The following is a 26,284-nucleotide window of genomic DNA, read 5'->3' as shown; positions in this document are numbered from 1 at the left end:
CTTCCATGGGAATTAGACATTTGCCCCTCATACCTGTGGCTGGGCAGGGACAAGGAAGAGGATCCTCTGAACTTCTGGGGGGAAATAGGTCCTGACCTTCCCTGCAAACAGCTCCCCAGATTTGGTCCAGGGGTGATTCCCTAGTGGACCCTGAAGCCTTTTGTCCTGACCATGGCACCTGGCCCAGAACTGGTATTTGTCATGGCTGAGAAGATAAAGGCAGGAACCAGTCAGTAGGGACAAACAGCCACAGGAAAGGGGCTGGGCGCAGCACGGATCCAGCCCAGCGCCTTTGGGCCCAGGGAGAGGACTGGTCCTGTAGTCACCTTCCCCACTTCACCGAACACCTGCTCTGCCTCTAGTGCCATTTTCAACAAATGAAACATCCCTGAGAGGCACCAATGAACAAGTCCCTGGAAGCCATCAGAGCCCAGTGCCTCTGCTCGTGCCCACTTCAGCTGGGCACCTGCCCTCCGTCCACAAGCAAATCCTAGCGCCCCCTCACAGTATAACCCTCATGCTTCTCCATGGCACTTCCCCCAACCCCAATCAAACCTGTGCTGCCCCTGCGCCGTGACATAGTCCCATTACCTCATCTCTGTGCTGGGGTGGCCAAGAAGCTGGCACAGTGGTCCTGACCGTGAAGCTGGGGCTCTGGCCACCTCTGTCCTCATCCCACCAGCACAGGCCTTACTCCTGGTGAAGACGCCACAAACACCTGCTGCACACACAGAAGGGTCAGGCCTTGCCATTCGAGATAATTGGATTACTTTTATTCTTCAACTACAAAAGGGCTGGTGTTTTGTTCCAAATGGATAGTCGGGAGGGCTGAGACCTCTAGGGACCTTTGTTGTCCCTGTCAACACTGGATGCAGTCAGCCCCCTGCTGGCCTGGTATGCACTTGGTGACTACACAGACCCAGACCCACCCTCCTGCGTGTCTGAGGGCAGAGGCCAGGGTGGTGGCCAGAGCTCCTGAATGCAAAGAATGGTTTTAGCAACCACTGCCACTTACAGGGGCAAAAGAGTTCAAACAAAATGAGGTTCCGCCATGGCTGAGTCCTGTGGAAACACTCACTCCATACCCGCTGCCGTGCCGGGGCATTCCACGCAGGAGGCCTCCTGTCACCAAGGCACCAGCGGGCAGCAGCGCCTGTACACGGAGCCAGAGCCAGAGCCGGAGCGAAGGGCAAGAGGGAAGCAGCCATTAGACAAGGGACGGGTAAGGGCCAGAGGACAAGCTGGAGCGGCTGACTGGGAAAAGCTGTGGGGGCAAGGCTGGTGCAAGATTAACACCTGCTGGTGACATTTCTCTCTGAGCTTCAGTTTCCTTGACTAGAAAAACAGAAATAATGACATCTACCTGAGAGATGGTAGCTATGAATATCAAAGAACATGAAGCGTGAGACCCCCTGGCAGTCCTAGCTGCAGCAGACACATTAGTGCCATGTCTCCCCTTTTGAGCCCACCCAGGGTGCAGAGGTGGCATGGGTGCTTAACAGCGTGGTGAGCCACGCACTGAGCGAGCACCTCCCGCAGGCGGGGCGTGCCAAGGCCTCACCTACGTTCTCTCACTGAATTTGTACAGCCCTGATGTTGGCATTTGCTTCTTGCTTTAGATGAGGAAACTGAGGTTCACAGAAAGTTGGTAACTTGCCCTGTGTCACACAGCTGGTGGAGGAGCCCTAACGTGGAAGCCACACCTGCCTGACCAGGCAGCTGGGCTCCTCACAGCCCTGCCCTGCTCCCAGCTGCTGCCAGGGGCTGGAGGGCAGGCAGAGCAACAGCGTTCCCATGGCAGCACCTCCACCTGGAGGGGCTGGGCAGGGAACACGACACTGTCACTTTGGAACAAACTTTTATTTTGATGCTGGTCTGATCAGTCCATGGCCATGGGTCGGTGGTAACTAGAAACAGTTGGAAGGAGGGGAGGAGATGGGACCAGCAGTCGGGAAGCAGGAGGAAAGAAGGTTGGGGACAGGAAGGAGGCGAGGCTGAGGAAGGACCCAGCCCGCTGGGTGTCTGCCCCGGCTAGAGAAGGAACACCCCCCGCTCATCAGCCCACCCTACACCAAGGGCTTCAGTGCAGAGCTGAGTCAAGGCTGGCTGGGGCCCATGTCACCACCTGTGGCCTGCAAAACCCCACCTGCCACCCATGTAGGAGCTCTTCCAGAAGGCTAAATGCTCTGTGCTGAGCCTGGAGGAGTCTTTTCCCTACCCTGTACCTGCCTAACCCTGCACCCCAATCGGGGATTCCAAACCTGGGGCTGAGGCCCTTTCCTGCTGTGTTCCTGTAGCAGCTGTGTTAGGGCCATGTGGCCTAACAGGAGGGGTTCCAGTCCCGGCCTGGCTCAGAGGAACACCCCTCCACCCCAGGAACAGGAGGTGCTAGAAGACATGATACTGAGCAGACACTGACCTCAATTTAGTGACCGGTGCCCGAGGCCCAACGAAAAGCGGAAGTCCACAGAGGGTGGCTCCTGGGCATGGAGGGAGGCTCCAAGCCGAGCAGATCGGCAGCCGGGAGTAGCCAGCCCAGGCAAACACAGGATTGTCTCCATGGGGAAAACCCACCAGATGTCTTGGGGTCAGTGACAAGGGTCAGAGTCTGGGGCAGGGAGAGTCCTACAATTCTGCTGCCACTGCGCTCCACACATCTACAGGTCACAACAGGAGAGCTTTTGGCATTACCTGTTTGGGGGCTTAAAGGGAAAAAGAGGGAGAGAGAGAAAAGGGGAAGCCATCGCTTTCTCCCTGCTAAAATCCCCAAGTCCTAACGGGAGATTCCCTGCTCTGGCAGCAGCACTGACTCTCAGAAGCCCCTCTGCCTAGTCTGGCTCCATGGAAGGGACTTCTGAGTGCCGAAAGGAGCAGTGAGACAGGAAAGCTGGGCTCCTTCAGCTCCTGACATCCCCTCACAGCCCTAAGGATTCTCACAGAGACACACGGCAGGCGGGCAGCTGGGCAGCCATGGAGGAGAAAAGGAGACTGACAGGGCCCTGGCGGTGGCACTCCTGTGCCACACACACACACACACACACACACACGCACTGAATAGAGAGAGACAGAGACATATAATAAACAGAATAAAAACTAAGGGCCCAGATGTACAAAAAACATGTGAGTGAGGAAGAAGGCAGGGAAGAGGGTGGGAGATGGTCAGTCCTCTGGGAGTCTGGCCATCTTCCTCAGCTCATAAATTACACACCCCCTGGAAAATGGGGCTGGGGCAATGTGGAGGCTCTGGCTGTGGCCCTGGGGGAGAGTGGGTGGCAGTCAGAGCTGCTCTGTCCTTCTGGTAGAGCAGTGGCCAGAGTGTGAGGACCCCTTGGGTGGTGGCGGTGGGCTGGGTAAGATTCAGCATCCACTGGCAGGCGTCACACAGGCCCCCTGGGACTTCACCTTGTGGCGCTGGCCCCCTCGTCGCCGGCCCCCGCTGCTGGACTTAGGCTGAAAGAGAAAAAGAAGGAGCTTGAGAAGCACTGGCCCATTGGGAGCAGGGTAGGACAGCAGAGGGGCCAGATAGCAGGGAGAGCAGGACAGAAAACGAGCCAGCAGGCAGTATGGTCCTAGCCCTTGCCTGACCCGGAATATATGAGGTGACCTTGCACGCAGCACTTCTCTGCTTGTACAGTGGGGCAGTGCCCACCCTGCCTTCCTCACACGGCGGTGGACACATGTGACAATGGTGGGAGGGGAGCCATTCAGAGAAGCACAAAGCAGAGAATGGATTGGCACTCACCACTGCCGACAGTGAAAAGGGAAAGGAAATGAACAAGCTGGGGAAAGGCTCAGCAAGAGGCAAGAACGGACAGGCGGACCCAGGCAGAGCCTCCTTCTCTAAAGAGGGGAAAGCGGAGAAAGACCCTGGGGAGAGGGGTGAAGGGGGCGCCAGGCCTTCATCAGGCCAGGGGAGAACTCAGGGTGGGGGAGCAGGGAGAGCCGGCAGGAGATGCCAAGTAAGAGCTGTAGTGACACAGCCCAAGGCCACCTCCCATTCAGGACATGTGCGTGTTGGCATGTCAGGGAGGGGACACCAGAGGACCCTCTAAGGCAACATCTCTCAGACCTGTTGGATGCAGCGCACGCATACATCACTGGCATACCCACACAAACATTTACTCTTGCTATGAAAGGGAAATCCTGACCTTATTCTACTCCATTTCATCAAACCCAAGTGCTAGCCAGGCCCAGTTAAGTTCATTTTAGGTAGGCCACACCCATGCTGTGACAAACACTGCCTTACAACTTACAGAGGCAAGTAGCTCTTGTATGGATGGCACTTATGTGCCGGGTGTTGTTGAAAACACCTTCTATCTATGCCTGAGGTGCTCCTGCGTGTCCCCTCCACCAAAGCAGAGTAACAGCCACAGCCCCTGCCATCCTGCCTAAAGCCACGAGGGGTCCATGCTCACCTGCGGCTGGAGACTACTGGACGCAGCTGGCTGCATAGCCCCTAGAGAGGACGCTTCATCTCCAGGTGGGGGTCCTCCTACTGCCGGCCCACTGGACAGGCCCCCCTCTTCTCGTTTGGTCAGATGGCCCTTTTTCGTCGACTGCATTTTAATCTGCTGGGGCTTGGAGTTCATCGGGGAGTTGTTGGTGGTCTGGAGGAGCTGCAGGAGCCAAGGGGGTGAGGACGAGGCTGGAGCTGCAGGGCAGTGGGGACGGAGAGGTCTTCCCCGCCCCTTCTCTCAGGGACTTCTCATTCCCTGGTCTTGATGGTCCAGGGTGAGGCAGATGGCAGGAGGGCCACGACAGAAGGCAGTGGGGACAGAAAAGTATTCTCATCCCCACTCAGTGGCTCAGGACTGCCATGACCCTGGGCTGCCACTCACTTCCAGCCTCTGCCCACCCCAGAAAGGCTCCATCTTGTTCTCTGCGGCAGCTGCTGTCCTTGCAGAGAAATATGTGAACCTCTCTGCCACTCGCCACTCAGCTCAGCTGGGTCCAGCCTGCCCAGGGCCTGGCGAGTCAAACTCAAGGCTCTCTTGCCTACTCAGCTGACCACGCCTCAGAGCATCACCCGCATCTCTAGCCCCAGGATCCTGCTGCTGCCCCTGTGACAAGAGTCTAGGGCAAGTTTTAACTTCAGGCCTCCCAAAGAGACCAAGTGAATGTCTCATCAGCTGGAAACATTCAAAGTTTGGCTATCAGAAATCTTAAATCTACCACCAGTCAGGAGCAACTGACTCAAAATCTTCCCTTATGGCCTAAGTTCAATCTCAAACAAAGCAGGGAGGAGGCCCAGTGAGTCTGTAAAGGATACGACAGTGTGTGCTGCAACCTCTGCCAAATTCTCAGCCAGTCCCAGAGGCAAACAGGCCTTCAAGGACATGATCCCCACCTCCCCAACATATACACACCCGCTGCAGCCCCAGGGTCACCATGCATGGGTAGGCCCAAGGAAGGCCATTCTGGAGGAAAAGCCAACTAAGGCTAATTCTAACATCTTAGACAGGCTAGGCCACTTCCTCCATATGGAAGCAGGGGTCAAACCACTCTATCAAATGTCCCTACACAAGGCCATGGGCCAGGTATGCAGAGGGCAAAGGTAGGTTCCAGGATATACAAACAGCTCAAGCCCCAGGGGAACTCAGGCCCATAACCCCTTGCGCTGTCCAATATTCACTCTAACCAGACCCCTGCTCTAAGGGGAGACCTCAGGCGCAGCCCCAGCCGGCCATAGGAGCCTGTGCTGGTACCTTAGAGCCTGACCCTGGCTAGGCCCAGACACTCTGCCACCAGTTTCCTACAGAGGAAGGCCATGCCCCAACTGAAGCTTCTCTCCTCCACGGTCACCACCAAGGCCCACAACAGGAAGCCTAGCAGCACCTCTCGGGGGTGCAGAGAAGATGGCGCTGAGGCAACACCTCAGAGCTGGTCCAGCTCTCCCAAAGCAGTGACTGTGCCTCTGTCCCTAGAAGCCAGGGAGATTCCTCAGGGTTCCTCGAGAAAAGCCTGTTGTGTTCAAGGTCACTAGAACAGGACTGGCCCCTGGTGCTCCCTGGGGGCTGGTGAGGAGGTCTGCCCCGGCCATACCTTAGTGATGGTGCCAACAGCCTTGGTGCGGCCTTCCCGGAACACCAGCCGCTGGTCTATGTGCAGGTACTCCGGAGTCTTGATGAAGCGGAAGTGTACAGTGGCCTTGTCCCCGGTACGCAGACAGTCCTTGTCCATGCTCAGAATGGTGGCCGTCTGCCTGATGCTCCCACAATGCACTGCCAAGGGAGCCAGAGGTCAGGACAGACTTGAGCCACCCTGTGGCCTCAGGACAAGGGGCAGCAGCGAGTGAAAGCCTGAGATACACTGGAGCTACAGCAGGGCAGGGATCATTTCCACGGCTTGCTCCTGGCTCTGATCATGTCTCACACTCTCCCCCTTTTTCCTCCAGTTAGACCCCACCCCCTCATGCCCCACTCTCAGCCCAGTGCAGACAGGGGTCCTAGTTCCTGGGCTTACAGGGCACTCTGTTTGCACATGTGCCTCCTTGCTGGACTAAGCTCCTGGGGGCAGGGCCCCTGCCCATCTACCTCATCTTTGTCCCCAGCCCCTGGCAACACACACAGCAGCATTCAGCAGACACTGGCTGAAGGAATGCACGTGAGGTTCTTCAGCAGTGTTTGCAGGACTGAATAAACGCTGTGGCTCCTGGTTGGAGCAGAGGGAATGGCATCACTAAACACAACAGAGACTTGCTGCTTGGCTGGGGCTGCAACTATGGGGCTTGGGTCACTAGAGCACCTTCTTAGGGGACCTAGCACAGGGGCCTCCTACCCATGGCCTGGTAGCGCGGGCTAATCGTGGTGGGGTGGTGGAGGACGAGAATCTCAGCCTCAAACTCCCAGGAGGCTTGGGGATTCAAGCGTGGGGAAACCATCACCATGCCCTTCCGGATGGACGATCGCTTGATCTGAAAGAAAGAGGGAACCCCAGCCCTCAGGGACAATGATGCCTTCTGGTTTCACCCCCCGGTCCTGGGGACCACCCCAACTCAGCCTAGCCCCTGACCATTGGACCACAGGCCTTCCAGGTGGCCAGCACAAGCAAACTTAGTGCTATGTGGGAAGCCCAGACACTGTGATTGGGGGTCAGGAAAGGTTTCGTGCAAGAATTGGCATTTCAGCTGCTGGGCCTCAAAGGATGGGAGAGGAGACAAAGGCAGGCAAGCATTCAGGGGGAAGGGATAGGTAAAAGCATGACCTAACCACTAGAGGGAAAAGAGAAAGTCCCACTTTTCCTGGTTAATTTGGCTGGCAGGAAGGCAGGTGACCCCAGAGGTAGCACTAACCCCAAGCCCCCGGAGACAGAAGGCTGAATGGGAAGAGGAGCTGGTGCAGACCCCACTGGCCCTGTGCAGGATACTCTGCACAGCAGGGACACTCCTATCTGATCTCACCACTGAGCTCGGGGCACCCTGCTCAGGCACCAGAGGGAGGAACAGAGCTTAGGAGGCAGGAAGTCCTGGGTTCATGTCCTGGCTCTAGCACTTACAAGCTGTGTGTCTTGAGCAAATCCCTGGGCCTCATCTGTCAAAATGAAGTCAGTAATCCCTCCCTCGCAGATCAGCTGGAGAAGGTGAGTCAAGCATCTGGCCTAGAGCCTTGCATGATGGAGCCGGAGGGGAGTTTTTGGTATCATCACCACTCACCTTCTTCAGCGCGAAAGATGCCGTCTGGCCCCCCCGCACCTCCTTGACAGGCATGCGCTTGCGATGGATCGATTTGACAGCAATGGACAGGAAATTACCCAGGGGATCTGGGCCCAGCAGCAGCGTGTCATTCAGCTTGATCAGGCCCCTCAGTGTTGTCCCCGACACCACCGTCCCCACGCCCTGCCAAGGAGAAGACCCTGGCCTAGTAAGTCCATCCCCACCACAGACCCGCCCCTTGATACCCTTGTAGGAAGTGCCCACCCAGCCACCCCCTCACAGCCACTCACAGGGACAGAGTAGGTGTCATCAATCTGAAACTCAGCAGGCTCTTCCTCCCTGTAGCTGGTGCGGGGGGAGAGGAGGTTGAGGAACATCTTCAGCAGATCTAGGTTCTCGCCTGTAACGTTGGAGATCTGGAATATCGGGCACATCCTAAACGGAGGGGGCAGAGGAAGGAAGGAGAGAGGAGCTCAGGTGGCCTGCATCCTGCCCTGACACAGGGTGGAGCAGCAGCGGGGCTCCAGGAGCAGATGCTGCCGCTCACGACTCCACCCCTCCCTCACCTGCCTCCACCTAGCAAACTCCTTTCCAGCCCTGCTCCAAGGCCTTCTTCTCTTATTCAGTTTTGTCTCTGAAACCTGTCCCTTCCTGTCACTTTACCAATGCCCTACTTTGGACCTCAAGACTGCTTCTTCCTCAAGAAGCAGCAAGCATGTCTTCCTACACATGCTTGCTTAAAATCCTTATTCACCTTTCCACCGATCCCTTTTCCCAAGATGCACAACCCTTCACAGTGAGGATGGCCACCTCTGCAGATTCCTTTCTCCTGTAAGTCCCACATTCCAGCCATCCCAGAGAAACTTCCCTTCTCCTAACAGCCTGGCACTTTCCTGCCCCTTGAGTTTGCTCACTCAGACCTTCCTTCTCGAACTCCTCCCCTCTTTATCCAACTGCCAGACCCCTCTCATCCTTCAGAGCTCATCTCAAATCCCACTTCTTCCATGAAACCCTTCTTGCATGGACACTCTCAAGTCCCCTGAGTTCCTGGAGAGCTTTTGTGTCTCTGTTACACAGACTACACCTGATTTTCCATCAGAGTCATTTAAATGGCCTCTATCTTGCCTATTCAGGGTGAATTAAATCCTAAAGATCAGGAATTATGGATTCCCCACAGCTCCTAGAATAGAGCCTGCACAGAACCGGCTGTGTGGACTGTGCCCCCTCTGCTGGCCAGCTGGCAGTACTGACAGAGGCGTGAGGGGGTGGGCACTGAGACAAAGCCAGGCTGCTCTGGGTCCCGCCCCGCAGACCAAGTTAGAAGGCAGATCGCTCCTAAGGAGGGTCTGGGCCAAGAGGCAGAGTTAACAAAGTTCATCACCTTGAGGACAAGGACTGTGCTAGAGTTAACTCTGCATCCTCAATGTCTAGGTGAAGAGCCTGGCAGAACAAACATCTGATAAATAAATATTTATGGAATGAAAGGATACATTAATGAGTAGATGCCAAAACTGATTTGTGATTAAAGAGCTTTTGAGGAGCAAGAGTATAAAGAATTAATAACAATTATAAAAAAAAAAAGGCTGTGTATTTATCACACACCAGCGAGGCACGGTGCTAAGTGCTTTACATACATCATTTTCAGCATTCATGAGAGCCCTCTAGGGAAAGTAGTATCATTTCCATTTTACAGATAAGAACACCAAAGCCTTAGCTGAGATTCCAACCTCAGGGAGCCCAGCATCTCACAATCTGGGTCACGTGATAGAGCACCTGGGCAACAACGCCAGCCTGTGCTAAGACCAGAACCTTCTGCTTCCCCCAATCTCTAGATAGTAAGAGGTGTCCTGATGTAGTGTTTTCATGAGACCTCATGCCCAAACTGACAGTCACTCTGGGCCCATCACTTGCTGCAGCTCTGCCAGCAAGGGTGCCTGCCCAGAAGTGTGTGCTCCCCACCCATTACCTCTCAGAGCTGAAGTTGGAGGCTGTAACAATCACATCGTCCTTGCTCTGCACCAGCACAGGGATCTTCCGGCAGCCTGGTGACTTCAGTAGGCGCTGTAACAGCTTCAGGGTTTCTTAAAGGGTGAAATGGAACAGAATTAGGGGACACAGCCTTCTCTTTGGCCAGGCTTCCAGGGCAAGATGGGTCCACTCATTACTGATGCAAGCAGGAGACAGACAGATAGATGGACCAGTGTTAAATGCCACAATACCTGGAGAAGCAAAAAGGAGGATCAAAACTTTGGGTGGGTACATACTAGAATAAAGAGCACAGGGCCTGTGTTCTAAGGTTCTGAGTCTGAAACCTGGCAGATTTCTCCAGAGTCTCTAGAAGACCCATGTCCTATGAGCAAGTGATTTGGGGAGTTCCTAATAAAAATGATGTTCTTCCCGGAATGCATTGCTTCTTGGAAAAATCTGACCTGACAAAAAGGCTCTGCTCTTGGACATTTAGAAATCTGCAGAGACCCTTATTATGAGGCCTTCCAAAAGGACACCTCTCCACTTCTCTACCATCCTCAGCAGTGAGGGAGAAAGGCACAAAGGCCTAGTCATGCAACCCTGTGTTGAAGCTTTGGTGGTAAAAGGTAATCAGACCTCTGCCCAAATGTCTCCATATATATCCAGCTTAGCTGGTAGAGCCCAACTCCTTCTGCCTGGGGTCATCTGAAAAGCGGTGCCAGATTAGGGATCTCAAGGATCCTGCATTTGGAACCAGAAGGAACAAAGAACAGAGGATAATTCCAGGCTGTGCTCAGACCAAGAGCTAAGCAGAGGAGGAAGAAGCAGAAGATTCTGGGCTGAAGCCTTGGCAGCAGACTACCAAGGAGGTACAGTGGGTGACAGCCCCAATCAGAGTGGCTACTGCTAGCTGGAAGCTTCACTTACCTTGCAGGATGTTGGCAGGACACATGTCAATCTTGGTGACTACCACAAAGACAGGTACATTGAGTGCCAGTGCCAAGCCCAAGTGCTCCTTGGTCATCCCCACGATGCCAGCATTGCTGCCCACCTACCCCAACACAGAAAGGAACTGTCAGGACAAGGGAGACAGAGATTGCTGCTGGGTGACACAGGGACTCAAAGAAGGCTGTGGATGAAAGCTGGGCTGGGCACAGATCACTTTGGCCCCTGACTCAATGATACAGGCTATAAAAACCAGAGGAAACTTGTAAACAATAAAAATGACAAACCCAGACAGTCTGGGAAAACAACTGATTCATCCCTGGCCCTCAGTCTCCCCATGTGCAAAATGGGGCAATAACAGTACCCACTTCAGAGGGTTACTTGAGGTTTAAACGTCATAACGTACATGAAAGGTCCAGCACACAACCAGCATGACCTAGGTGTTGGAGCAATGACAGCTGTTATTACTGTTACTATTCCTTCCAGTAACAACAAGTGTTTTTAAATATTATCATAAAGACTGGTTAAATAAATTAGGGCACATGTACAAAATATGTCACACAAAAGAAAGAACAAACTCTTATTTACTGATATGGACTAATCGCCAAGATATATCTTTAACAGGAAAAAAAGCAAGGTGTGTAGGTTATGCTACCATAAAAAGAGGCGAGTGGTGATTGGAGCATGGCTTGAAAAAAGCAGCTGTAAGACATTTGGGGAATATCTGAGATAATAGAAATACAGACTAGATATTGGAGGCCATTAGGGAACTATTGTGCATTTTCTAGGTTGCAATAACAGGAGGAGGCAGTCTTTACTCTCAGGAGCTGTATGCTGAAATATGTGGGGGCAAAAGAGTCACAATGTCTACAATCTACTTTCAAATGATGCAGGCAAAAAAACCCCAAACTAAACATATATGCACATATGTACCCATCACATATACATATAATTACGGCAAAATGTTAATGGGGTTGAATCTAAGTGGTGGGTTCGTGGTATTCATTATATTATTAACTTTTCTGAATGTCTGAAATTAGAGGGAGAGACAATATACACATTTGGTGGTATGAGTACAAAACATCTCTGGCAGGTACACAAAAAAACTGGAAATACCAGTCACCTCCAGGAAGAAACTGGACAGAGGCAGAAGGGAGACTTTTCACTATAAATCCTTTGGCACCTTTTTATTTTCGTACCATATGAATGTATTACTTATCGAAACAAAATAAAATTATAAAGGAAAATTGCCATGACGTGTTTCTGTTAGTGCTTTATCCATTCCAGAGTGTCTCCACTGAGATGCTCACTTGATCATCACAGCTCACGGGTGAGTCACCACCCCACTGACACAGCTGGCCTGTGCCCGTATTCCCTTTTCCCACACGAGGACATCTCCACAATCTTCCTCCTGGTTCTTCCCATTCCCTTCAACCACCTTTCCAATCCAACCCAGACTTGCTATTGGTCTTCCCAACCTGGATAAGAGAGTGCTCTCTCCCTGCTGTCTAAAAATGTTAAATATTCTGTCCTGGAAATCAATTGTCATGAAAAAATAATGAAATATTTCTTTGTTTTATATAGAAATTCAAGTATTTGGATCACAGCCTAAAACTCAGATAATGTGTACATAACATTCCGTCTAGGGTGAAAACACTTCCATTAATTGGTCTTGCTCGCTGTAGTTCAGGAGCCGACAAGAATATTCATACCGTATGTTCTGCCTCTCTTTACCACTCTCTACTTTGGGGAGAATTTGCTTCAGAACCTGTGTTTGTAGGGTAACTTGATCAAGTTTGCTATGAACAGATGCTTATGTTTACTACACTTATTAATCCAGGCAGCTGAAGGAATAGGGAAATGTGGAAGGGCTTTAGGAAGGACTTGCCAAGGGAAAACTTGCTCAGCTGCACACATGCACTTTTACTCTCTCCCTTTCCCTTCTTTCCTCCTCCTTCCACCCTCCATGAAAGCCACAGAGGCTGCGCACAGGTTGTGGAACTCACCACTCTCATACTCTGTCCAGGGACACAAAGGCAAGCTTAGCAACATGATCCAACACAGAGCCCCCTGCTCTCTTCCCTCCAGTAAATCTACTTGATGAACTGCTTAAAAATGTCATCCCACTAGACTATAAGCTCCTCAGGATCCCCCCACACAGCGGCAGCCTTCTTCACTGCTGTATCGTCAGGCCTAGCACAGTTCCATACACCAGGAGACTCCTGACAGGGGCTGTGCACTGGCTGGTCCTCCTCCCAGGCTCTGGAAGAGGCCACCTCTCAGGCCCTCTTGACTGCTGCCCAAGCCTCCTGTAGCGCTCTCCTCCTCTTCTTCCCCAAGCCCCTCTCTCTGAGGGTACCACTGGTGCCACCTCCTCAGAGTAGCCCAAGCCCCTAGAGAAGCATTCCTGAAGGTAGTACGTAAGCCCCAGGAGAAACCCTCCTCTAGGCCTCTCCAAAACATAAGAGAGGTCTGCAATGGCACCTGGTTTTTACCAAGGGGATCACTTCCTAGTGTAATATAGGGGGGGTGTGGGGGGGGATCAAGGTTCACACCTAGAGGAGACTGCAAGCTTAGGGGACTGGGCACCTCTGCAAAACATGCCACCCTTACACAGTGTCAAAGCCCCAAACCAACAGGCCTCAGTCTCAGAACAGTTCCAAAAAATTGCACATAACCACCCTCCCCCCAGCAGCCCTGCTGAAGCCTCCCCTCCCCAGGAGCGCCGTCCACTCACCATGAGCATGCAGAAATCAGGCAAATGGCCAGTCATGCCAAAGACAGTGGTCTTCAGGTACTTCTCATGGCCAGCCAAGTCAATGAAGGTAATAACCTTAGTGGACTTCTCACAAATCTTTGTCCACTCCAGGCTGCCACCGTGGCTGTCGGGCTTGTTCACCACATTGCCTTCACTGTCAAAGCCCAGAATGTCATTGCCCACGCTGCTAGTGCGCCCAGATTCAATCTCATGTTTGTGGCGGAAGAGTTTCTGGCGGGCAAAGCCTCGGCCGTTGTCCAGCTCCCCATGTGTCAGGACCCCCAGAAGAGTGCTTTTGCCAGCATCCACGTTGCCCACTACTGCTACCCTGTGTGCACATGAACCCATATATCCGTGTGAGAGTTAGTGGATGAGCGAAGAGACAACTCAGAACCCCAGTAAGTGGATCCAGCAGTCCAGGCTCACCCCGGGGCCCCTCTGGCTCACTGCTCTTCCTACCCACGGATGAGCACATTGGGAATGTCCCTGCAGCTGTATCCAGGGAGTAGAAAGAGTTACTCAGGAGGAACTGGGCTTCCACAATGGCTATCTCCCTTAATTCCCACTACTGTTCCCACACTGCCAGGAAGTGCCCCAAAGCTACAACAGGCACAAAAGGCCTCCTCCATTACCCTAGTTTCCAGCCTCACAGGCTGATGGGAAAGTAAATGTTGCCCACAGAATGTATGGCTGGCCCCTCTCCTGCTCCTCCCAAAGGGAAATACTTAGGGATGGGGAAGTGCAGAAATAGCAAATAGAGCTATCATGGCCCTGGACATTCTTTCCACTCCTCAGGAAGGGAAAGCGGGGGGAGGGGTGGCACTGACACTCCAAGTGTCACAGGCTCAATCACCCTTCTCTGTGAAGAATGGGGACCCCTGAACTGATCTGAAGCCTCCTCACCTGACCTCCAGGAAGTCATTGTCTCCGACTCGTTTCCGGACCAGGTAATCACGCACCCGGCCCCCAGCTTCTTGACGTTCCCGCAGGAGGATGACATCGGCCTCTATCTGTTCCGCCATGCTCTTCACTGTGGCATAGGAGGCCTCCATGTCAGCTTCACTCAGCCCATACTCAGTCCCATCTGGTGACAAGAGCCCAGACATCAGCAGGAGAGGTGGTCCTGACCAACAAGCCAGCCAGTCAACCCCTCCTAACAAAGGCCCTGCCAGGAACTGGAGAGGAACACGATGTTCTCTACCTGAGAGAAAACTTGGGTACACACAGAGTTAAAACGTGACAGTGCCACAGGCTTCATTGTTGTCATTCACCAACAATCACTGAGGCTCTCCTAGGTTCTATGCCAAACCTCATGCTGGGTACCGGGACTACAGGTGCCCCTAGCGAGCTCACAGCCCAGCAAGAGAGATAGGAAATTAATTGCAATACAGCTCAAGTGCCGCACTATAGAAATGCACGCGCAAAAAGAACACAAAGCACTGCCTAGGGAAGCTGGAGGGGGGCAGCTCTGCCTGGGGCTGATGCCAAGCGGGGTCTCCAGGTGTGAGAAAGGGGCCTGCAGAGGAAGGGGGAAGGACATCCTAGCCAGAGAGCAAAGCATGGAGCATGGCAGATTGTGGCGCCTTCAAAGACCAGGAAGCAGCTCAGCGTGTTGGGGAACAGGATGGGTGATGTGGAGTCGGGGGAGACCACACGAGAGGTGGATGCGGCTATGGCAGACGGACAGCAGACACAGACAGCAGCAAGACACCTTTTGTACCAGGCAATGAGAAGCCTGGAGGGGTAGGGAGGGGAGGAACACGATCACACTGCCACGGGTTAGGAAGGTCTCCTGGACAGCAGTAGAGAGTGTACACTGGCAAGCGAGAGACCAGAGAAGGAGAGCCCAGTTGGAAGTAATTCTAATAATCTAGGCAAGAGATAATGAGGACAGGAAGATGGAGAAAAATGGGGAAGGCTTTAAGCATTATAGAGAGAGATTTTTAACTAAGGTGGTTAGGTGAAATGTCCAGCAAACAGCTGGAAAAATTAGTTTGAGTTCAGGATGAGGAAGGTAGGCAGATGGAAGGAAGGACCAACCAATCAGTTATTGAGCGCTTACTATATGACAACCCCATGAGGTGCTTTCTAAGTTGTCAGATTTAACTCCCCCATTCACTCCCTCAGCTGTTCCCCCAGCTGTCCTGTCTCCAAGAGTGCCTTGCTCCTTCCCTAGGCTAACCTAGGTGACCTTCTTTTTCACCACCTCCAAAGACCTTGCAGCACCAAGTATTCTTATCTCCTCTTCTTCCTCCTCCAAATAAGCTCACGCTCCCAAACTAAGGAAAGGAAAATCACCCCTGCCTTGCCCCTGTGTTTCTGCAGAGCTACCATCTCCTCTGTACCTCCTTTCACCATCAAACATTTCAAAAGCAACTGACATGTTATTTCTCTGCCACCTATTCCCTGAGAATCTGACCACTCTAGGAGAAACTGCAGTTTTCACATGTTACCAGTGGCCTTCTAACCACTCTATGCTCTTTGTTTGACCCCGACAGCATTTGACACTGCTGACTACCCTGCCACCTTTCCTTCCCTGGGACTTCCCTCCCTTCCCTCCCACCCTGCTCACCCACCACCTGACTGGCTCCTGATGCCTCCCACCCTCTGTCCCCCGTCTCCTGTCCCTGAATGCCAGTCTTGTTCAGTAGTCTGCCAGTGGCCCTCTTTTCTTTCCTCTAAATTTTCCTCTTGGCCATCTTGCTCTATGGCTTTAATAATTTCTAGCATCACCCTATTCCCAGAGCACCAGACCGAATTTCCAATTGCTTAGATAACTCCTAGAAGTCCAAAATCCAAACTCAACCACCACGTCCCCCTTTAAACAACAACACAAAACCTAAAATGTTAATAAAGCATTTTAGTCCTCACTGTAACCTTATGAGGTAGGTATCACTGTTCTATTTACAGCAGGGTAAACAGAACCCAGAGAGGGATCAGAGCTGGGAAGGGAGCAGAGGGGCCGTGTGAGCAAAGGTCTTTGCATTCCAAACCTAGAGCCTTCTCCTCTAGCAAGGGTTCCTCCTACTGCCTGACCAGTTCCTCCTCTCACCGTCCCTATTTCTGACAATGACAATACCATCCTTCTACTCACCAGTCTCATCAGTCCAGTCCTACTGATTCAAGCATTCTATCTTGCCCTTCTTTCTCTGCTGTCTACCCTGTTTGCCAATCCAAAGCCACCAGCCTGATTCAGGCTCTTACTCTACCTGAATCACCACAGTAGTCTCTCAACGGGTCTTAGCAAATCTGGTCTCTATTCCCCCCAACCACCCTGCACGGACCCCCGACACTTAAGGTCCTAAGTGAAACACATATCTGATGATGTTACTTCTGAGTCAAAGCCTCTAAATGGCTTCTCAGACCCAGCAGTGTTCCTCCCCAGCCCCAACCGCTCAGTGGCCTCCCTCATTTATTCCACAACCCCTCCTTGTTCTCCTCTTGCAAGTTCTGTCCCAGTGCAAGTGGCCCAGTCACACACATTCCCCCCTACCACCCACCGGGGTTCCCTGCACAGTCCGAGCTCTACACCTTTGCTCACGAATTTCCTACCCTAGAAAGCTCTCCAGCACACCTCCTGTTGGCAAAATCCTACTCATTCTGCTCAGAGGCCCCACAAATGTATGAGTCTCCTTTACATCATTTGCCACGTACTGTCTTGTGCAAGAGTGTTTTGGATACATGTCCTCCTTCTCACCCATACATAGGAATCTTGAGGGCGGAGACCACATCTCAACAATTCCTTGATACCCCATGAGGGGTGTCTTTTCTATATCAAGTCCTCAAATGTTTGTAAAATGTAAAACAACTGAACAAAGAGGGAGTGGTGGGTGGAGGAGTTTCTAAATGCATGGCCAACTGAGCTCTGAAAGGCTTCTGGGTTGGAGAAGGGCTTGTTGGAAGTGCTCCCGAGAAGGCTGGCTAAATTTGCCATTCTTGCTCGACTCCCCACTTCTATCCAACCTCCCCTGCTTCTGTGCTCTCAGGTCCTGCTCCACACAGAGGCCATCATCAATGTCACCTTGTCCATCAGCGCTCTCGGTCAGTCACATTACCCTTCTCCAGCATGCATCTCATTCCTCACTCTGTAGGAGTGAAGACAAAGGCTGAGGAGAAAAGCTGCAAAGGTCCAATTACTAAAGGCCACATACTCAGCCATGCCCAACCCTAATCAGATTGCTGTCCTTCCAGCTCATTTACCTGTCCTATATGGTGCTGCAAAGGCTCCTCAGACTTTTAGGACAAAAGTCTAACCTTTTTGGCATGGCATTCAAGAACCCTCAGGATCTGGGCCCTCCCTCGCTGTCCAGCCTCCTCTTCTGCCACTCCCAACCTCACACTCTCCACTCCTGCCTTACATGATTACTTCTGGTCCACCAAATACTTCAGACTCCAACGCCTCATGACTTTGTGCATGTGATTCTCTCTGCCCACTCACTACTGCCTTCATTTACCTGGAAAACTCCCATTCATCCTTTAGAGTCAATTCAAGGAGCAAGTCCTCTTTGAAGCCTTTCCTGACTTCACCACGAACACGTAACACTCTTCCTATGGTCCCTGAACTTTTAATATAGTACCCAGTCTTTTAGAAAGTTATGACTTAGTATCTGAGGAATGAATAGGTTCCTTTTGAAAGAAATCTCACAGTAAACCAACTACAATCTGAGACCCTTAAAAACTAATTACTGCAACTACCAATACTAGCTAACGTTTATGTAATGCTTGCTATATGCCAAGTAATTTTCTTGAATTCTCACTTAATCTTCACTATTACACTATTATCATCTCCATTTTAAGACAAGGAAAAGAGTCAGTATGCAAATCCAGGGCTGCCAGGATGCAGACCCTGAATGTCTAGGCTATATGGCCTTCTTTTAAAATATTAACCTTAAATTAAGAATGTATACTTAAAGAGCACATTCCTTCGAATTGCTTAGAATTTTTTAATATCTCATTTATCTGTATAAAATTTCCCTAAGGAAGGATGGGGAAGGTGTCATTATTATCATTTTACAGAGGAAGGACGTGATAAACAGAGGTAAAGCACCAAGGAAGTCAGTGATGAAACTGACCCTTGGGGGCCTTGCATCTAGGTTAGTCCTCTGTTTGATGTTCAACTTGTTTAACTAGTTATGATCTCTTTCTATCTCTAAGGAATTTCAGCAAGAAGGAGTCATTATGAATCTAATAGCATCCAATTGGTAGATGCAAGGATAATGCTTGGGTGTGTAGATGTGTTAATGAATGTCTGACATCTTCTTATGCTCTGCCATGGGTTAATTAGTTGTGAGTTGCCAAGGCATGGTAAAATTCACTGAGTCCACATTAAAGGATAAGAGAAAAAGGAGAGTCTTAAGAATCTTGGTCTTCAAAGAACAGTTTCAACATTGTCAAAATTGACCTATATGTAGTCTGAAATTCTACAAATATTAAGTGATCTTTGAGTGGTTCGTCTTATTACAGCAGGCCAGATACGCACAGACATCAAAGCTTTCAAAAGACTATCTATGATCTCCTAGTTGCCAGAATGGAATGGCTTTTTCTGAACCTGACACTTATTGCTGCCTCTATAGCACTTGACGATGTTAATCAACTCCCTTTCTTAACATGCAACCTCTTGGTGTGCCTATCTCTCTGACCATACCTTCTTGGCATGTAGGTGATAAGACCTACAACTAGGGAGGTGGCAGCAAGGATGGGAGGAAAAGGATAGATGTGAAAGACATTTAAGGCCCATAATTTAAGGATAGACATGTAAGGAAAGAGATCAAACCCTTCTTCCTTGTATCACTCGTGTAGCATTTCTAAATATTGTTTTCTACTGAGGTGATTGAGTATATGTGTATCTCTTTCCTCCGTGGGGCAGGAGCCAGATTTCAAGTATCCAAAAGAGCTTTGCAACAGTATCAAGCCTTAAGAAGATACTTAATAGATATGTGTCAAATAGTTAAAAAATGATTTTGAGACTTCCTCAACTTCAACTCATACTACAAAAGAATTATTACCTGGCTTTACAAAGCCTATATTCAGCAAAGAAAACTGTTCCTTTAATGATACATCCAGGCCCACCTGGGCTTCCTACAAAGATGACAGAGACAAGTGCTAGTATGGGCTGGATTCATAATCATTAACAATCTCAGCTATCGTTTCAGCAAAGATAATGGCACAATGAAGATAGGGGTCAGTAGGCCTTATATTGAGGGTATAAGGAGCAAATAGGGCAAAAAAGCCCATGATATTATCTGGGATTCTGTCTGGGGGTTGCCTTCCTCTAAAACAGAGGCTCCATTATAATAAATAAAGAGGTTGGAGAACAATAACCAGTCCCTTCCAGAATGGTTACAAGCCTACGTGTCTGCCAGGATCCAATGGGGACAGAAGAGGATCTCTGTTATTACAGTGAGCTAGATTAAATGGTCAGTATGGACTGCGGCAAGGAGCCTGACTAAAGAGAGGAATCCTGGGCATCTTTTCCTTGCTGACATTGAGAAGAATCATGGAGGTCCTCTGTTAAGCAGGAAATAAGTAGCAATGGGATCTGTAAACAGGGTTTGGAAGGGAAGACCTGGAGCTGCCCAGGGCAGGCTTAATTCTAGACCTAACTGACTTGCTCTATTACCTTGGATAAGAAGTTCCCTTGTTTTGTGCATTATTTCCTTTTATGCAAATGTAGAAAGGAAGCATCTATAAAACTGCTTGGAAAGTGAACCTTTAAATCAAGCATATTATAATCACTAAGGTGGGAATTGATATTCACTTGGTACTTTGATGTCCACCAAACAGTTCTACAGATATTAAAGAATCACTGCAACTGAGATACATGAGTAAAAAGTTGAAAAAGGGAAAATATACTCTAAATAATTTTTTAAAATAAAGTGAAAGGAAAACTATGCTCACCTGATCCCTGCCCAATGACATATATGGTCTCTCCGCATCCCTCGTCCATCCTCTCCCACATCTGCCGAAGTAGGCTGTCATACTGCTCTGATGTAGGGCTCACTAGAACCAGCTAGAAAAGAAACCAACAGCCTTAGGACCACACTTACTAGAATAGCACCACAGCCAACGCTGATCAATAGCCTGACCAAAGACCCTGACTGAACCCCATAGCACCCTAGTCTAAAATAGCCATGCAGCCCCCTCATGCTCTCTCTGCCTCTCCTTAAATAGTCTTTGAGCCTAAAGCCTGATATAAGCTATATGATATTCTAAAGTACATATTTCTGAGCCACAACCCACAAGAAAGAGGGTGTGAGCAACTGCCTCCTGCTGCTTAACAGGAGGGGCAGGACCCAAAACAACTGAGAAACTGACATTGTGGGTAGAAACTGAAGTGCACTGCTTTACACCTACATACCAAAGTCTACCTGCAGTTGGCATCTGGAAGCTCAGAGGACAGATATCTCATATGGCACCATGTCCTCCACCCACAGGCCAGTGGCTCCCAGAGTAACAAAAGAAATCTGTTCCATCTTGCCTTAGCTATCTTCATTATTTGGGAATGAAAATTGCCTGCATAACTCATCTTCATCAACAAAACACCATTACTACTACTGTGAGTAATTAGCACCATCACTTTGCAGATCTCTGCCAATAACATTAAAGTATCAACCACTTATTTGGGAACGCCATTTATCAATAGGCATGTCAGACCCCATTCTCTAACCACTCCTGTATGACCTTGGACAAAGAACTTAACCTCTCTGAGTCTCAGTTTTTCAATGTGCAAAATGGACATACTACTACCTGCATCCTAAGGCCACTGTAAAGACCAAATATAATAACATGTAAAGCACCCAGTCCACACCTCAATAAGCAGTAACTACAAAGTTTTCTTCATCCAATCATTCCTAGAAAAACCTCCTTGGATGAAACTAGCCACCACTGTTCACTAACTGTTTCTCCCTTTGGAAACTCTCGGAACCTTAGGTCCTCACATATAATTGTAGTAAGTGAATAAACTTCTAGCTTCTGATCTTTTCCTCAGGAATCACTCTATTCAACCCATTCCTTCTCTCCCTCGACATCATCAGTTCTTCTTTTCACCAGCATCAATATTTATATACACATTGCTTCTCAATTTCAAAATTGTGAGGACTTCTCCAGCTATGTGATGAAGTAACACTTCCCAATCCAGGAACATTAAATAAGCTTGTCAGGAAATGAAGGTACTGGCCTCTCTGCAACTCTGCCCTGTAATTTCCTACTGTGTTTCTTCAGCACCTTGCCCATGTACTGACATCCAGCTCATCTGCTTTTGAGTTAGGTGCATAATCTTATCACCTACTGAGTTGACTCATCAGCACTTGTAATTGTAACCTGGATGCTGCTGATGTCTTTGACATCGTGTCACATTGCCTCTCACATTTTCCCTGGCCAGCCGGCCCTCTCTCTGAGCTTGGTCACCCTCATTATGGCATTAGAGGCACCAGACAGGACCACTGTGACAAGCAGGACCTGGCTGGCTTCTAGGTGCTCAGCTGAGGCAAGAGGGAAAATGAGCAGTTGAAAATAGTTTGCTTAAGGTTGCAGGGAAAGTTCTCTCCAGTTTAAGACCAAGTTTCATGCAATTTCCCACCATAAACTATGAAAAGTCACAAACATTTTCAAAGCTGGATAAAATCTCTACCATAACCATCCTGCAACAGGTAGACGGTGGTATCCGTGTTCTATCTTACATCTGCTTTTATTTAACCTGCACAGGGAATTATCGACTATCCAGTTCACTTCGAGCATTCACTGAGTCTGTAGTGTGTATCAAGTACTATACTAGGTGTCTTAATATACATTTCTAATTTTGACATTGCCTCTGTACTTTCTTAAAATGAGGTCGCTGGAGAACTGAGAGGTTAAGAAACTTTCCCAAGGTCACACAGCCTTTCAATGGCAGGGCAGGAAAGGGTACCCAGCCCTCTCTGACTGCCAAGGTGGCATTCTTTCCTCAAGCAATGTTAAGCACCTTCAAAACACCAGTAACATCTTATACTTACTTTTTCATTCCCCACAATGCCAAGCAGACGGTGAGCCCTTCATTCCTGCCTACCTTGTCGACAGCTCAGAAGACACGATTTAAAGTGTCCTTCATTATTACACACATACAAGATTAGGTTCCACTCCCAGAATGGCAAGATTATGGGTCCTCCCATCTTTCCTTTTTGTTTTGGGTGGACTCGCAAAGTAGATATTCCTCAGATATGCTTCTCCCCAACTGAGCGACTACTTTGTTTCCTTCCCCGAGTCTAAGAGGCGCGGCTGCCACCACCCCTGCCCTCCCCTCCGACTACCTGTCTTCCCGAGCATCCCGCCCGCTGCCCAAGCCACTTCGACCCTCAGCTGTCCCGCGCGGTCCAGGGGCAGGACCACTCTTGGTCTTGGGTCTCCTCACAAGTGGAGACCCGAGGAAGGGGGAGGGGGCACGCGCGGGAGGAGGGGGCACGCGGAGCGCTGCCGGCGTCGGGCGCCCGAGGTCCACGTGGCGGAGCCGAGGGGTTGTGATCTCCGCGGGAGCCCGGAGGCGGGAGGCCGGGTTGGCGCCGCGGGGGAACCAGGCGGCAGCGGAGGACTCTGGGGGCGGCCCCTCGCGCAGCGAGCCCGGGCGAGTCCTAGAGACCGGTGGGTGGGCGGGCTCGGCCCGGTGCCCCCGCCCCGCCCTCCCTCGCGGACCGGCCCGCCGCGGGCCCCGCCGTTACCCCGGAGACGGCTCGACCAGCCGCCCGCTCCCCTCAGCGCCCGCCGCCGCCGCCGCCGCCGCCAGGGCCTACCTTGCTGGTGAGGTCCAGCTCCGGCTCGCCGTTGAGCGCCTCGCTGTCCTCGCTGCAGTCCGAGTCGAAGCCGCCGTGGAGTCGGGCGGCGGCCGCCGCGGCCCTGGCCGCCCCCGGGGAGCTGGGCTCGGGGGCGAACATTGAGGCCGGAACCGGCGAGTCCATTGGGGAGCGACTCCGCTCCGCCGCCATCTTTAATAACTTAGGCTAATTCGCAGCCGGCTTCCCTCCCTCCCTGGCTCATTTGACTAATCTATGCGTGGCTCCGCCCCTCCCGTATCGGAATAATTTATGCGCAGTTTCTCCAGCCCCGCACGGGGCGAAACGTATCTCCAACTAAGAAACAATCGGCCAGGCCTCTCAGCCACCAATCGGTGCAGCCCTCTCAAGCACCTAATGAATAATTAATGAGGCCCAAACCCCAACAACAAATGTCTGAGACGTCACTCGCCTTGATCCCAGCTTGGAGGCGGGCAGTACCGTGTCCACGCTACCCGCCCGGAGCCTTCACACCAACTGGTGCAGAGCATGACTGACAGAGCAGCTACCCAATGAGGAGCAAAATGCACAGTTTCACCTCACCGCCCTGTCAACTCTGGTTTTCAGAGGCGGTGCTCAGCTTCCAAATCGTACTGCAAAACCCTCGGTGCCGAGAGTCTTCCAATGACGGACGGGGGTAGGACCCAATGTAGTCATCGGATGGGTCCCGCGCCTTGGCCGCCGCTCACGAAAGATAGTAAACTGCAAAATGAGCCTCCCACTCGATTCAATGACTGAGGCAGTCACTGGAACACTGATGTCCGACGTGCTGGCATGCTCCAGGCAACTTTAATAGTAGGATCGATGCTGTATTATTCCAAGAGTTGTAATACCGTAGCAGCCAGAACGAGGCAATAATTAAATGCTGACCTTACGGAGAATTCTCCATTCACTGCTTTTGCGGAGATAGCAATTATACGAACAAAAACCAGAAACAAGCAGCTAAAATAAAAGCCAAAAGACCTCAACTACATTTGTGGTGAACAGCTGAGCCTCGATCTAGGGTCTGTAGATTTTTCCAGTGTCATCAGCTGTGGAAAGCCCCAACCCCAAACCACCATTAATTAGCACAAGTTTTAGTGTCTTGAATTCCTGTTTCAAAAGTCTGAAAAGCATAGACCTTCACTGCTAGGTGAAATTAGAGATTAAGCAAGGTCTAAAAGTGTTGGCCTTGGCCACCAGTCCGAGGCAGCAAGCAAGAAAGAATAGCCATTTGAGAAGGCAAGGTAGCCACGACTAGGGTTTGGATCACAGGATTTAGTGAGCAAGAGGCAGGATTTAAATGACTTTCAGTTTCAGGGATCTGCCTGAAAGAGGCAGTCTTCTCGTTCCTGTTGTCAACTACTGTCAAGTCCCATTTGCACAAGAACAGCTGGAAATCTTGGACAAGAAGTTATCGCCTCCAAGGGTCTTGATAACATTCTTCTGATGTGGTTTTTTCTTTTTTCCCTTCTAAATTGCTTGCCACCATCCTATTACGCCCCTATGCAGTCCCATGGGGTAGTTATTAAAATCTTGGTTTGCTAGAAAAGGCAAATATCAAGGCATTGTATTCTACAATAATAATCTTGATATTTTGAAATACATACTTGATCTTCACCTGAATTTCATGACATACAGTTCCTAAAATCGTAGGAATCTTCTGAGAGATGAGTGTTTTAGTCGACTGATGGCCAGGGGCCCCCTAGTTTCAGGATGGGCGCTGGTCACCAGAAAGATCAAGCCATGATTAAAGGGTTGGGACTTTCAGTCCCATCCAACTTCCAGGGAGGGGGGAGGGAACTGAAGGTTACATTGATCATCAGTGGCGGGTGATTTAATCAAGCATGTCTACATACTGAAGCTTTCATAAACACCCAAAAGGACTGAGTTGGGGGATGAGGGGCTTTCAGATAGCAGAACCCGTGGAGGTTCCTAAAGGGTGGCATGCCCAGAGAGGGCATGGAAGTCCCTCACCCCTTCCCCTATGCATTTTCTTCCATCTGGCTGCTCATCTGTATTCTTTGTAATATCCTTTACAATAAACTGGTAAACATAAAGAGTTTCCCTGGGTTCTGTGAATTGCCATACAAAATTAATCAAAGCCAAGGAGGGGGACATGGGAAATCCAATTTATAGCTGGTCTGTCAGAAGTTCTGGAGGCTTGGACTTGCAACTGGCTTCTGAAATGGGGGTGAGGAGGCAGTCTTGTGGGACTGAGCCCTTAACCTATAGGATCTGATGCTATCTCCAGGTGGATGGCGTCAGAATCGAATTTAACTGAATTAGAGGACACCCAACTTGTTGGTGTCTGCTGCAGAATTGATTGGTTGCTGGTGGGGAGAAATCCACACACATTTTGGTGACCTGAGTTTCGTGTTGCATTGAGAGTAGTGAATAGGAAAAGCACAATCTGGCTAGCTAGCCAGGTTGATATTTAGTATCTTATCAACTGGCTCTTCCAAAAAGAGTTCAAGTTCAGAATGTGCTGATGCCCGATACACTAAAAAACATGCCCTTCTCACTGTAGCCCCTTACCCAGAAAAGATCTTCTCAGAGTAGGTGCTTCCTGAATGGGGAAATTTAAAATAACATTTTAGACAACGAATTCCCTATCCATCTTTACACCTTTCTTCAGAAAGATTAGAGGCGAAGTTCAAATTCTGTATTCACTACATACAGGATCCACATATCGTAGGTAGGTGACCCCAAACAAGTTAACGTCTGAGTTTCAGTTTTCTCCTCCAAAAACATGAAGTACCTAATAGGATAATGAGCAGTAAATAAGCTAAAATACATACAGCACTTAGAACAGCAAGTCCTCAGTAACTAACCTTAAATATAACCATAGCCCGCAGGTAGGCTTACACATTGTAAAAGTTTAAGATAATTCAAAAGTCTGGACGGAGGCACAGGTCTCCCTACCACGTAGTAAGCACACTGGCACGTTAAAAATGACTAATTGGAAGTGCGATTTCTTCTATTGTTTTTTCCAATTTTATGCACAAAAACCCAAAAGGAGGGCAGCTAAGGTACCCACACGCCCTAAAAGGGAAAAAAATTAAATCCACGTGAGACTGCAAGTTTTCCCTTCTTCCGACACACACAACGCGCTTAGATAGACCTTGAGAAAACGCAGGGAAAGCTCAGTGACAGCCACCGTGAGAAGAGTGGGGAGCCTCA

General features: G+C 50.3%; 1 protein-coding gene across 1 annotated transcript; it reads right to left on the bottom strand.

Moving 5' to 3' along the window:
* Window positions 1-786: 786 nt before the first annotated feature.
* On the bottom strand, window positions 787-24,411 carry GTPBP1 (GTP binding protein 1). Its single transcript, XM_069489622.1, has 12 exons — window positions 23,084-24,411; window positions 20,220-20,331; window positions 14,226-14,406; window positions 13,302-13,650; window positions 10,547-10,670; window positions 9,618-9,732; window positions 7,942-8,086; window positions 7,652-7,834; window positions 6,778-6,913; window positions 6,043-6,221; window positions 4,416-4,616; window positions 787-3,450 (listed from the first exon to the last, which is right to left on the bottom strand). The coding sequence occupies exons 1-12, from the start codon at window positions 23,273-23,275 to the stop codon at window positions 3,358-3,360; spliced, it is 2,010 nt and encodes a 669-aa protein (XP_069345723.1). The 5' UTR covers window positions 23,276-24,411; the 3' UTR covers window positions 787-3,357.
* Between the last annotated feature and the right edge of the window lie 1,873 nt (window positions 24,412-26,284).

The sequence above is a fragment of the Eulemur rufifrons genome, chromosome 16 (genome assembly GCF_041146395.1).
Source record: "Eulemur rufifrons isolate Redbay chromosome 16, OSU_ERuf_1, whole genome shotgun sequence".
NCBI classification, from domain to species: domain Eukaryota; kingdom Metazoa; phylum Chordata; class Mammalia; order Primates; family Lemuridae; genus Eulemur; species Eulemur rufifrons.
Note: the sequence above shows the minus strand (reverse complement) of the source record. Positions and strands in the feature narration are given on the sequence as shown.